We start from the raw sequence: 12998 nt of genomic DNA, 5'->3' as shown, positions 1-12998 counted from the left end.
AATAAGATAGGAAAAATTTCTTAATGACTTTCTATCGATTCTTAATGATCAAATGAGAATTATTAAAGCATCGAAATGAGATCGAACGTTATCTTATTAATTTTACATATAATCAATGTTTTATCTAAAATTCGATAGATTTCCCCAAGTAAATTCCTATCCTCTGATACGTCTACTACTATTCTAGGATACGTAATATGTATTAAAGATAACAACGCGATAATACGTTCTACGGATGAAAGAAGATTTCCGTCTGGTTTTTTTTTCGTAAAAACATGTAACTATCGACTAAAAAGAAAATCACGATAAGAGATTCACAAGCACGTTTGTCTACCGTAGCTTGATTCTTCTCTCTCTCTCTCTCTCTCTCTCTCTCTCTCTCTCTCTCTCTTTCTAATTCCTCAAACGTTATCATCGAATTCCTTGACAGAACGATGATTCATTGGCCGATGATTCAATGCCACCGATAGATACTTTCCTTCGTTGCGTGAGATAATCCAAAATTATATCCCTAATCCGCTTACGATTACGCGGGAGCTGCTTTTATCGATATTCTTTACCGCCTACCTGGTACGATCGAATCATATAGAGCCTGTTCGGTGGCCTATCCGTGTTCGAACACCCACGGAAAAGGATCACGAATGATTCACGACGATGATCTCGATCGTAGAAACGAACGACTCCGATCCGTCTAAGAAAACATTCGTCATCGATTCTTCGATAGTTACGCTATGTTCGTTCGAATGGAGAAAGCTCCTCTCTCTTCCTCTCGTTTTATTTTCTCTAATATTTTTATTTTATAAGATATTTATGTTTGGTAATGTGACGTGAATAAATGAATTCGATATTTCATCATAGAATAAGATCTGTCCCTAATCGGATTAATAATTACATTATATTAATTGAACGTGCCTATTCGCCTTCTCTTACAAACTTAATCGATGGTTTTATTTTTTTGGAAAAAAATTTCTGCTAGGCTTGCATTCTTCTTCTTCTTCTTCTTCTTCTTCTTCTTCTTCTTCTTCTTCTTTTTTCTATTTCATAGCTCTTACTTAAACGATATTGCGTGAATAGAATCAATTATTAATGCAAGGCCATGACAAGATGGACTCGTAGGAATAAGAGTAAGAGGGTTAAAAATCACAGACAGTATCTTTCGTCTCGGGTTAAACGAATTTTCCATGTCATCAAGTTTAGTCTCTGGATTAGATCAATTTGTGACGGACGTATGTACACGTAGATTATTGTCCTTTTGGAATAATTCTAAATGATATGCAAAAAATATTTCGATTTAATTTCGAAGAGAGGATTCATATTTCGTTGTTCTTGTTCGTAATATCAATATGTACGTTTCTTGAAAAAATAATTTCAATAAAGCCAATCCTGTTTCTTTCGCACGTGTTCGGGTACGAGGACATTCGTGCAATTCACCGTAAGAGAAAACGCACTTAACATCTCGTCCATTACGGTACGTGAGAAGGCGTGTTTTCACGGCGCGTGAGAGGCGTCTCGACTTCGGGACGGACCAATCGATGATTTCTCGAGAGTCATTAACTCATATAACGAATGATACTGGATCCCCCAGCGTGCTCGTTCGATACCCGCCATGCTGGAAGCTACCGATGTCTATCTACTTGCATTAAGTAAATAGAATCCGTAGAAGAAACGGTTCGAATACTTGTCCCGACCACTTTACTCTGGAAAAGCTAATGTGATACGTTCGGTGAAAGTGTACCACTTCGTAACTATAGCTCTTATGTTATTTTTCTGATAATAACGTTTCCAAAGAAAGAAAAAAGAAAGATAAATTAAAAAAGAGAGAAAAAAAAAACGAACAAACAAAAAGAAAAGAAACGAAGAGAAATGAAGTTAATTGTTATAAAGATTATATAATCGTTCGATTATTTTCTATCAATTGATGATAACAATGCAATAATGAATAACGATCATAAACGAATGATACGATATAAATGACACGAAAAAATTTGAATGAGAGGCTTGCTAATAGGAAATCTCGCTTCGGTAGGTCAGTAACAGGACTCTTTCCGATGACCAATGACGAGACGTAATTGTTAACCATCAAAAGCAAACGTAGCGAGGGGGAAAAAGGAGAAGATGTTTGACACCTTCCCGATAAGATAGCAAGAACCGATCGTCATCGTGAAGAGTTCGATGACGAAATACGACGCGCCTCTTCCCTTTTGCTTCTACTTTTTTTTTTCTTGGTTTTTTTTTCTTTTTTCTTTTTTTTCTTTTTTCTTTTTTTTTTCTTTTTTTTTTTATACGAATACCCGGCGCTTCCTCGGCCATCGATCGCACTTTTATCGGCAAAACTTAAATGCCAATCCAGTCGAACGCGATTCGTCGAGGTACTCGTGTCGTATCTCTTATATTTATCACTCGTGTCTGATAAATCTCGTGCGTGAATAATTTTCGTTTCTCTTAAATTATCTGCACTTTGTCAAATAGAGGGAAAAGAATAATCGTACCACGTGGGATATATAAAAATCGTTTGGGAGCGTCGTAACAAGGAGATACACCTCTTCCTACTGTGAAAAGTATGTTTCAGTGTTGCTATTAAAGCTCTTCTTTTCTCGCGAAACGAATTTATGCTAACGAGTGTGGTGGAGCCCGAAGAATGACGAGGTATTTTAATGTTTTGCACGCACGCTGATCCGTTCGTTAAACTTTGAAAATAAAAAAAGAAAAAGAGAAAGAAACTCTCTCTCTCTCTCCCTCTCTCTCTATCTTTTTTTTCATCGTCGTGTAAAAGGTGAAATCATGTCTTCGTGGGTGCATGTGAACGGCATGCACTTTGCGCGGGTGGCAGAATAGAGCGTTTAGAGATTAGAGCGGGTCTTATTTATTGTCAATAAAGCGCCGCTAGTTTTCCCTCACTCTCCCTCTCCCTCTCTCTCTCTCTCTCTCTCTCTCTCTCTCTCTCTCTCTCTCTCTCTCTCTCTCTCTTATTCCGTTTAGAAATTCAGAAAATCTTTCCATACCTTTGCCAATCCTTTTCAGAGACATCGTCGTCTCCTCGACGACAGATATTCTATAGTAAGACGATAATTTACAGTCATGTACGTTTGACTTTTATTCGCCGGCATCGTTTTCATTGTACCGCGCATGCAAGTATTTAGATTGCTATCGATATAACCGATGTAAAGTCCGATTTATGTACGTTGTCACGATATCGAAGATTGTCGCGTGAGTTCAACATTTACATATTCATTTTCTTTGCGATCCGAGCAACCAACGCAAATCGTTCCCTCGCGTACAACATCTTTCCCTTTGACGTCCAATGTTCATAATGATTATTGTTTAACTAGGCAATCGTTCTTTCTTATTGAATTTGCGGTTGAGAAAGCCAATGAATGAACTCGCGTCGATCATCATTCGTGATTCTTTTTGAACAATCTGAAAAATCAGATTATTGCGAGATATTCGATTTGAAAGATGTCAAAGTATCGAATGATCTTTATATCGTTGATTTTCTTTGCAGATAATGTTTAAATTTTCTTTTTAGATCGGTGCGGTAGTCATGTCACGGCCGAATCGACCCGGCGGATCACGAGAAATCGACGTGGAGGAGCCCGGAGAAACGGATTATCGGCCGGCCATCCTTGGATTTCGAACCGAGTGAAATCGCACGCGAGAGATCGCCGTTCGATAATAACAATCGAGGATCGATACGTGAATTCGATCCACAAGCTTGGAACCTACGGCCTCCCCGCTGGCCTGGCCAGCTACTATGCGAATTGAAGCTCTCAGCGCCCTCGTCGCGGTGAGTTTACTTTTCTCTTTCTTTCTTTTTTTTCTTTTTTTTTTTTCTTTTTTTTTTTTTTTTATTATTATCTCTTTATCTTTACCGATCTCATCGAAGATAAAATATTTCTCAAGTTATCCGGTTAAATATAGAACGTAACGAATTCCAACAAAAATTTCAATTAAACACTTTCAAATAAATTTCATTTCGTAATACGAAAATTTAATTGCTCTGTTATATTAAAAAAAAAAAAAAAAAAAAAAAAAAAAAAAAAAAAAAAAAAAAAAAAAACCAAAGAAAAGGAAAAAACTTATATTCTGTATCCACCGATATACAATATAAATTAATTATTCAAACGAATCAGCAGCGCGTGCTTATCCCTATCAGTTTTGTAAATCGAGTACGATCGGTGGTGTTTAATGCAACAATAAACGCCTCGTGCACGCCCCTTAACGTGGCCATTGTATAGCACACACCTCGAAGGTAAGTACATTGAACGAAACAATAATTACAATATCCAGGCCGGATATAATGAGCATAAATTACCGCCCGTTGAGAGTATTATTAGCATATTATCGAGCTGTCTTATACGGCTCGCCGGCGTTGCGTTGCAAACGCTCGAACGAACATTCACGGATAGAACTGTAAGTACTTTTCAAGAGCTTCGTCTCTTTCGAATATATACGCACGCACACGCACACGCACACGCACACGCACACACACACACACACAGACAGACAGACAGACAGATTTCTGTCACGGAACGCATCGATAAACTTTCGAAATTATGGTTTCGATACGACTATCTTTCGTCCTTGGTCCTCTCTCTCTCTCTCTCTCTCTTTTTCTCTCCCTCTCTTCTTTTTCTTTCTCTTCTTTTCTCTTTCACTCGCTCGCACGACTTTCTTTCTTTATATCTTTCCACGCAGTTGGGTGTCCTCCTCACATTTTCTCAAAGCCGACTTTTGAATTAGTTAGCTTGACTCTCAAGCACCTCGTAGGCCTCTTGGCACCTGCCCACGAGTTTCTCTCCGTCTCAAAATATTTCCTCACGAGACGTCTCAAGATAAAAGCTTTGATCTTTCTCATCTGCGCAGGTCGTTCAAGGACGTATTCGCAGGTAAATTTGGAACTTTTGATGACGGAGATTCAACAATCGCGCGAGACACGAAGTAGAAGAAAGTTTATTCGATTGAATCTTTGACTTGGATTTTTTGAACTTGAAGTCTTTCAAATAAGCTCCAATGTGGAACAATTCACTATACCTTGATCTTGGTATCTCGATAGAACGATCAATCGATCGACGTTTATGGTAATCGAGAAAGAAGTTCCCGACTGATCGGGAAAAAGTACGGCTTATAATTTGCAAAGTGGACGTCTTACAAATCAGGAAAGAAAGTAGCTTATTCTAATGAACCGTATAGAAACAATATCTCGATATTGATCTAAAGCTTTAGCTTTGTGGATTAGAAAAATTTGTCGATAAAAACGAATCCGTGAATTTTTCCAATTTATCATCGTGAAAATAATTAATTCTCAGTTGCGTGGTATGAAAGCTAACAGAAGGGAACTGTTGAGAAACACAAGCGTGATTCACACTCCTGACGATCCTCGGTAAGAAATGAACAGGTATCCTTATCGTCACTCGCGTACTTGCTGCTATCTACATAATATTAAACGCTAACGTAAGGATAGGAACGATCGGTAGCTTCGAAGCGTTTGCGTAGCAAACGATATTGATAAACGGCGTTCACATCGTCGTCCCGAACGTGCACATGGATAATTTAATAATGGCAGATTAGCCGACACCGGCAATGTATCTACCAAGTTGCACCTATGAACGAGCAAATGGACGAATGGCATTAGCATGCTAATCGTTCTCTCGGCACCAATATTTCCAATAAATAATCTCCTTAACGCGATTTCGAACGATCGACGCCGACCTGTTTTTCCGCATCCTTCTGATAGAAACGACGAGACGATAATTCTCAAGAAATTGTCCCATCGCCGATCGACAATTGCTCTTTAAATCACACACGTGTTTCCTAGAAAATTCCTCTTCTGCGTCGCTTCGAGTGCCAACAAGCAACAGGATGTAGCAGCTGTAAAATGTGATCCCGTTTTTCGAGATGAAAGATCGTAGGAGAGATATTGCATTCCGATATCGAACGAGTCGCGATATGATACCTGCGGATCTGCTACGATTATTCCAATAACAGACGAAAATTCTCCATGAACGACGAGTTCCAAGATCCACGGTACTACGATAACGATCGTAAATAAGTATTTAGTTGTTTGACGTATTTCGTTTCTTGATTTATTTCATATTTTCGAACGACTCTTTACCGCTTTATCGATTTCAAAGGCACCGTACACGAGAGCGTCTCCCAGACTCATCAATCGTCTACCCACGCAAACACTTCGCGATCGTTGATGATAGCTGTATGAACGAATCTCGAATCGTTCTGTCGTGTTTGACATTTCGATCTTAACCTCTCTCCTCAATAGAGAAAATATATTGCGAATATTCGATTAAATTTCTAATATATTATTCAAAGCTTCGAGAAATTGGATCTATTGGATAATAACATGTTCGAAATTGATTCGACAAAATTCGAACGTCCAAATACCAAGAAAGTTGAAATAATTCGCTGGTACGTGTTATCTTCGATAGGCGTAAAATGTATTGACAGATAATGACAAGCTTACCAGTAATTTCCATTGCGATTTACCTTTAAGTTCGCCGTTGTCTTTGCATTATCATCGGTAGTCGTTCGATTATCTTACGGTAAGTTAAGTTAAGCCATACTCGCAAAGATTTCACAGGGTCGTTTGCAACGTTGTTGCATTTGCATAAGGTTCGATCCCTCCTCCTACCTCCTCCTCCTCCTCCTCTTCCTCCTCCTCTTCTTCTTCTTCTTATATGCTTCTAGAGAATCCAACAAGGTTTTTAGCCTCGAAAGGAGATATTGCCGAATGGACGCCCTTCTCCTATTATCACGGTTGCGCATCGTAGTCATGGAGCCTGTAATTTAAAACAATTCAAAAATAATATATTACAAATCATAGTTGGCTATACAAAAGGAGGTGGATCCATGTTGTTCGCACACGGATTGAACCCTTCCTAACGTTCGAATGATTTACTATATCGTGGGTGGATATTGCCTTTGGGCTTTGATCCTTACGAAGGGATTTTCGCAGTGAGATTCGCGATAGAAAAGGATCCATGAAACGTACCACGAAATACGAGCTCGTAGATCATTCGAAACGCTTTTTTCCTATGTGCTTTTACTCTTTTTTTTTTTTCCTTTATGCGATACTATCCGATATCTTTGGAATGCCCTGCGAAATAAAACTCCTTTCCTACCTGAGGGTGACTCATATTAGCCACGTGAAATAACATGCAACGCTACTTAAGGGGTCAGTGAAGCTATGTTAAACGTCGAGAGGAAAGATTCTGCAAGCTTTACGGACGACAAATTATTGACCAATTGGAATGAACTTTTGTTCACTTTTACAGGCCAATCGTAATACTAGCCGTTGATAGGAAATAATTACCATGTACGATCGTTTATTTCCAATCCAAATCTGCACGTGTTACAAAGTCTAGATGTACGTTTGTATGTTTTCATAGATGAAAAGTCAAAATATATATTTAAGACAATATTAAATTAGGAAAAAATAATTTTTAATAGGATGATACCGTATGAATCTCGTAAATAGGTTGGAACATGTGTTGTCGGAAAAAGAAAAAAAGAAGGAAAAATCTGATAAAAATATTCCCACACGATGTTAATTTCAATCAAGCTTCTCTCATTAAAATCTCTCGCTGGACAAGAATATCCAGCAAGTGCAACGGAGTCGAGTAGACGGCGAAGAATTTATGGTCGACAACTCGTTCCCGGCATATCCTCGACCGATTTCGGTCTGATCTCTCCTCCTTCTCGTTGTCGTTCCACACTCTACGTAACGACATTCGGTCGTCCGTAGAGTCTCACGCGGAGCGTAACGAGTCTGTCCACGGGACGTCATTAATTTCTCGCCTGGAGGAATAGAAAAAAGAAGGTCCTGTTCGTGGTGGTCACGCGTGTGTACATCATAAAAGTAGAGAAAGAGAGAAGAAATCAAATGCCTAGATAAAGATAGTAAAAGAGAGAGATATATATATATATATATACACACACAGGCACACAGGCACACACGCAAGCACAGACACGCTGCTCGCTTCTAGAAGCCGCGTGCGTACGATTTACGCATGAAACGGCAAGGCGACTAACCAAATATTTATACACGTCAATCATAACACACGGCGAAGCGTTCGCTGTCTAAACAGCCCGCGGGCTTTCTCAAGGGATGGTGGGGTGGGAAAGAGAAAGAGATAGAGAAAGAAAAGAATACAGTGGTAGACCGGTCATCGTCGTACGAGCCACTCGGTAGCGTTCATTGTGCTGGAGCACAACATTCGAGGACCTTTCATTTCTTCTTACTATCTCTAACAGGCACTCGATAGTAGCCGTTTGTCATGGGCTCTACACTGTTTGCTTTTCCACGAGGAAAAATCCTCCTTGTCGAAGGCTCTCGTGCTTCGAATAGCTACGGTACCATTCGAGAGGAACGGAGTAATATCCTTACAACAGGTTCCAACGTTTCTCATTCCAGCGACAGGACCTTCCCTTCCGACGCGTGCGACGCGTGCCAATCCGAAAGACACGCGATACGATTTAGTATTATATATTCGTTCTAACGAGCATTATATAATCTTCAAATACATTTATCAATATTATAATATTAACTATGTAAACGACTCTGCGAGACATTCTTTACTTTCGGGGGAAAAAAAAAGAAAAAGAAAAAAAAAGAAATCCCTGACAAATATTTCGAAGTGAAATGGTTGAATGTAATATCAAAAATGATGGAGAACTCAAGAGTGTCTCTTTCTTCATTTCGCGAAATGTGCCACAATGACGGAAGGACGGTGTTGAAATCACCTTTGGCACTTTGCAATAAGTCGAGAGCACTGGGTCCTTCCCATAACGCGTACAATGACTATGCTAATGATACATCGGAGATGTTGCATTGGCAACGGCTGAGTAAATACACGAGCTGCTCATCCTCCCTCGGTTTATCTTGTAAACTATTGTTAATTATTGCCAAGGCAAAGGTTAATAATGCGTATCCGTCTTTCGACATTTTTCTTGGACTTTAATTCGGCATGAATCGCCATTCAAGCGCATGGGCGATTACAATTATTGATTATTAAATATCGTGCGATGAATAACTTTCTCATACGAACGAAATGATAATTCCTAAAAGAGAGAGAGAGAGAGAAAGAGAGCTCCGAAGATGACTAGAATTGGTGAATCTCCACTAATGTTCCGTTAGATTCTTACGTCGTTAAGTGCGTCGTTAAGTTTGATTTACAACGGACCCATAAGCTCTTGCTTGTTAATAATAATTACACCGAAATTCGTTGGAGGAATGTCGCTCCAAGTTATGCTATGCTAGAGATTGCATTATTACGACGTCCGATACAAAGAGATACGTATGTACATATGTATGTATGTATATATACATATATATATATATACCCTGCCAACCTAGTCTACCTGCTGCTAATACACGACGGCATAGTTTCCTAACACAAAAACGGTAACTCGTGGAGACTAATAAATTATTACTTCGTGCTTGTCCAATCGCACTATCGTGCCGACGAACGTGTGAAAAATTTGCGGCCAATAGAAAGGAGAGAATGCTTTTCAGGCATTTGTTGTTCACCTAACAATCTCCGTTCCGATGGCGTTGTAGAATTGTGAGTTTATCGCTGCTAATGTTGTCATGGCGTCTCGATTGAATTCCCATTAGTCTTTATATATCGAATGTGTTTGTTCTATCAGTAAAAGGTTAACGACCTTTTTTCTTTTCTTTTTTTTTTTTTCTTAAATTACGTTTCTCTTTAAAGCATTAAATTCAATCTCGATGTAACATTCCAAATAAATCAAACGACAATTTACCTTGGTTATCAATGTTCCCGTTAATTGGACAGTTTTAATTTAATACTTTCTATTCGTAACATTTATAAAAAAAAAAAGAAAAAAAAAAAAAAATGAAAATAAAAATAAAAAAACTTTATCGCGTCATTAACGCGTCATTTAAACGCAAAAATTCCAAAAATTTCAATGTATTCGTACATGAATAAAATGCAATGACGTGCAATGCGTCGATCGGATAAATCGAGATCGAGATCAATGCACCGAAATACACGGTTCGGATGGATCCCACACGCCTTGCACGTAAGAGATCGGATGGCATGGAGAAACATAAATACGTCCGGCGATAAGCAGCGGCCTTTTCAATACAAGTCCCGGTTCTTTGAATGTTATCGGTTCACCCTATATGTAGGTATGTATCTGAAACGCAATGAGGCCGAGCACATTCCAGGACTCGTGAGATACGAGCTTGGGACTGGTCCTAGAAGCCAGAACCAGAGACCACCGTACTGCCCTCGGTAACATTATGGTCCCCTAATTACGCTACAAATTACTTTTACAACGAGCACGTCGTAAAACATTCTTTTCGTCTCATGGAAATGATCTTAAGCGGTAGACGACGTTTAAAAATTTGAAGATTCTATCGATTTAGAAAGACGAAAAATGGAACGGAGAATAATCAATATAAGTGATGTAATTGATTTTAATATAAAAAAGTTCAAAGTTTTTCAAAAAATTTCGTCGAATCTCGTCGAAATATATTTACCATAGAAAATCAAAGTTTGGAATTCTCTAAACTCGATCGTCGTCGATCGGAAATTTACGAGCTACGTAATCGATAATATTTTTCTTTCACAATCAGTGCGTGAATTCTGGCCGTAGAATTCTACTCTTAAAAGCCAAAACGAGTTTGCAATCCAGATGCCGTACGTTACGTTTACCTTCGTACACTCGACACATCGCGACTGTAAATCTTTATCCACAGAATTGATAATAATCGGGGAGAAGGTAGTAGAGAATTGTTGGACCGTCATTAGTTAAAATTGCCAGACGATCGACCAGTTGGTGCGTGTATCACGAACGATGAAATGAATGCTCGCTCGTGTTGCCAAAGCTCGCATCTTGCGATGATGTATCGCAAAAGAAAAAAAAAAAAAAAAAAGAAGAAGAAGAAGAAGAAAGAAAGAAAGAAAAAAAGAAAGAGAAAAGAAAGACGAAGAGACAGATCAATCCCGTTTTTCGACGAACGTCCGACAGACGCGTTACCGAGATCGAACTGGAACGAAACGTCGTTGATAGCTTAATTAGCATAATCTCGAGTCAACGTTAAAGAGTCTTGGGAGGGACAACGTTTAAAGCACGTTTAAAGCACGTTTAACTTTGCCAGAGATATTGACCGGACGATATAATGATTTGAATCGGAGGAGATTGAGCGTTAAGAAAATGGCATAAAGATCGGGACATTTCCTTTCGACGTCGAATAAATACTGAAATATATTCCTCCTTATCTCTTTTTCTTTCTCATTCTGAAGTAGTAATTAAGGATAAACATCGTTGGGAATCGTTTGGCATGGGGCATGGCTCGCGATACTTTCATATAAGTATCGATTAAAATCGCAGCAATGCCAGTCGAACGGAGAACTCTTTCGCTCGTTCGAATGATGCAAGAATCCGATAAGGATCCGAGAACTCGATGTGTGGCCGTTGCCGCGTGCGTGAATATCCGTTTAATCTGAACGCGACTCTCTTGCCTTCTCGATGAGTTCCTCGTACGGGAGGCGCCAGTTAGTTAACCGTTCACCCCCAAAGAACGATGGCTCAATTAAGCTCTTACAGGAATGACTACTATCTCTTGTTGTACCATTTCTATAAATCTTGGAAGGATGCGACACGATCTTAGTCTCTACGTCTCTTCTCTCTTTCAACCGGCGGCTCGAGTTTCAAAGCGTGTACTCTCTCTCTCTCTCTCTCTCTCTCTCTTTTAATTACACCAATGACGGCTCTAACTTGCCTTCCTGTAACTCGATAGACAGATATTACGCTTTCTTACGACGAAAGGTTGTTGGCTTGGTCGATCCTTCGTCCGTCATGATGTTATTTATACCATCTACATTTATGTAGTTAATAACTATAGATTTACAGATATATATATATATATATATATATATATATATATATAGTTTTTTAATCGACAGATATAGAGACATTTGATTCCTCATGTAATTGAATAATTAATATTAATTCGTGTTATATTACTATATTAATTTATAAGTATATATTTCATTTTTATCGGTTAGTCGAGACGATAACGTTTTCAATTTATTAGCAATAAATTGATAGCATTAATATTATCTTCGGAACGTATACCTTTCTCGCAATATTTCGCTACGCTTCAACTACGTAAAAAAGAACAAGGGTGTTGCACGTGCACAAAATATCGTCCGACCTATTATATAGTAATTATCGCTCAAGGCGTTATTCATTTTACTTTATATCCATTTAACCTTCACAATGATGAAAAAGGGAATCCTACCGAGATGCTGCAGAAAAACGAAACACCAGTTTCTGGTTGCAGAGTTACGTAGCGCAATTAAATCGAAAGTATACAAGAGAAAGGGGAAAAGGTGAAGAGAGCCGAGTAGAAAGGGACAGACCTTCGTGAATGAAGAACGCCGAGGCTTTGCCGTGAGGCCTGTTTTGCATAAAAATTATAAGCCGAATTAATGTTTTCACCTCCGTAAGCTCATACGCGTACCGTACGGCCGATGCGTGACTAACGTCGTGCTTTATTACACAGGTTCGCCTTTAATCTCCTATCTCTTGTACTTTCTCACGCTTATTCTTCTCCTGACATGTTAAAAACATAAATCGATATACATATATATATATATATATATATATATATATATACATATGCATTCGATTACCATTGTGGCAAACTCCTATAAAATTTCAATTCCTTTCGAGAATGCTTTCAAAAATAATAAGCTAGAAAACGAAAGACATTTGACGATGACAATGCTCACATTATATCATCTTTTTATTCGCAGGTGGTTTGGCTGACCGCAGTCCTGTGCCCGCGGCTTGCTGCCGCCAACCTCACTTTATCCTTTTCCTCTCGTAGATCCAGAGAGCATCCCTTCAGAGGACATATCTCTCGCTGGTGAGTATTGAAAATGATTCAAATTATTTTTCTGATAATTAATTACTTCGTTTATATATACGACTTATGTATACGTAATGAT

General features: G+C 38.8%; 2 protein-coding genes across 5 annotated transcripts in view; one reads left to right on the top strand and one right to left on the bottom strand.

The window, feature by feature from the left end:
- LOC124424495 overlaps positions 1 to 12998 on the top strand; it is a 64339-nt gene that overhangs the window by 49129 nt on the left and 2212 nt on the right. The window contains exons 1-3 of one of the 2 annotated variants that reach the window (XM_046963643.1): positions 1617 to 2558; positions 3527 to 3784; positions 12804 to 12916. In XM_046963643.1, the coding sequence (XP_046819599.1) occupies positions 3752 to 3784; positions 12804 to 12916 (146 nt within the window). In that variant the 5' untranslated portion in view covers positions 1617 to 2558; positions 3527 to 3751. Of the gene's footprint in view, positions 1 to 1616; positions 2559 to 3526; positions 3785 to 12803; positions 12917 to 12998 lie in introns of those variants that run through there. The other variant, XM_046963642.1, reaches the window with a different exon arrangement.
- Positions 1 to 12998, bottom strand: part of LOC124424493 (DNA polymerase delta subunit 2-like) — a 79690-nt gene that overhangs the window by 66550 nt on the left and 142 nt on the right. For 2 of the 3 annotated variants that reach the window (XM_046963636.1, XM_046963638.1), the window contains exons 1-2: positions 12780 to 12913; positions 6499 to 6791 (exon numbers count right to left, since the gene is read on the bottom strand). The gene's annotated coding sequence lies outside the window, so the exon portion shown is untranslated. Of the gene's footprint in view, positions 1 to 6498; positions 6792 to 12779; positions 12914 to 12998 lie in introns of those variants that run through there. The other variant, XM_046963637.1, reaches the window with a different exon arrangement.

The sequence above is a fragment of the Vespa crabro genome, chromosome 5 (genome assembly GCF_910589235.1).
Source record: "Vespa crabro chromosome 5, iyVesCrab1.2, whole genome shotgun sequence".
Lineage (NCBI taxonomy): Eukaryota > Metazoa > Arthropoda > Insecta > Hymenoptera > Vespidae > Vespa > Vespa crabro.
Note: the sequence above shows the minus strand (reverse complement) of the source record. Positions and strands in the feature narration are given on the sequence as shown.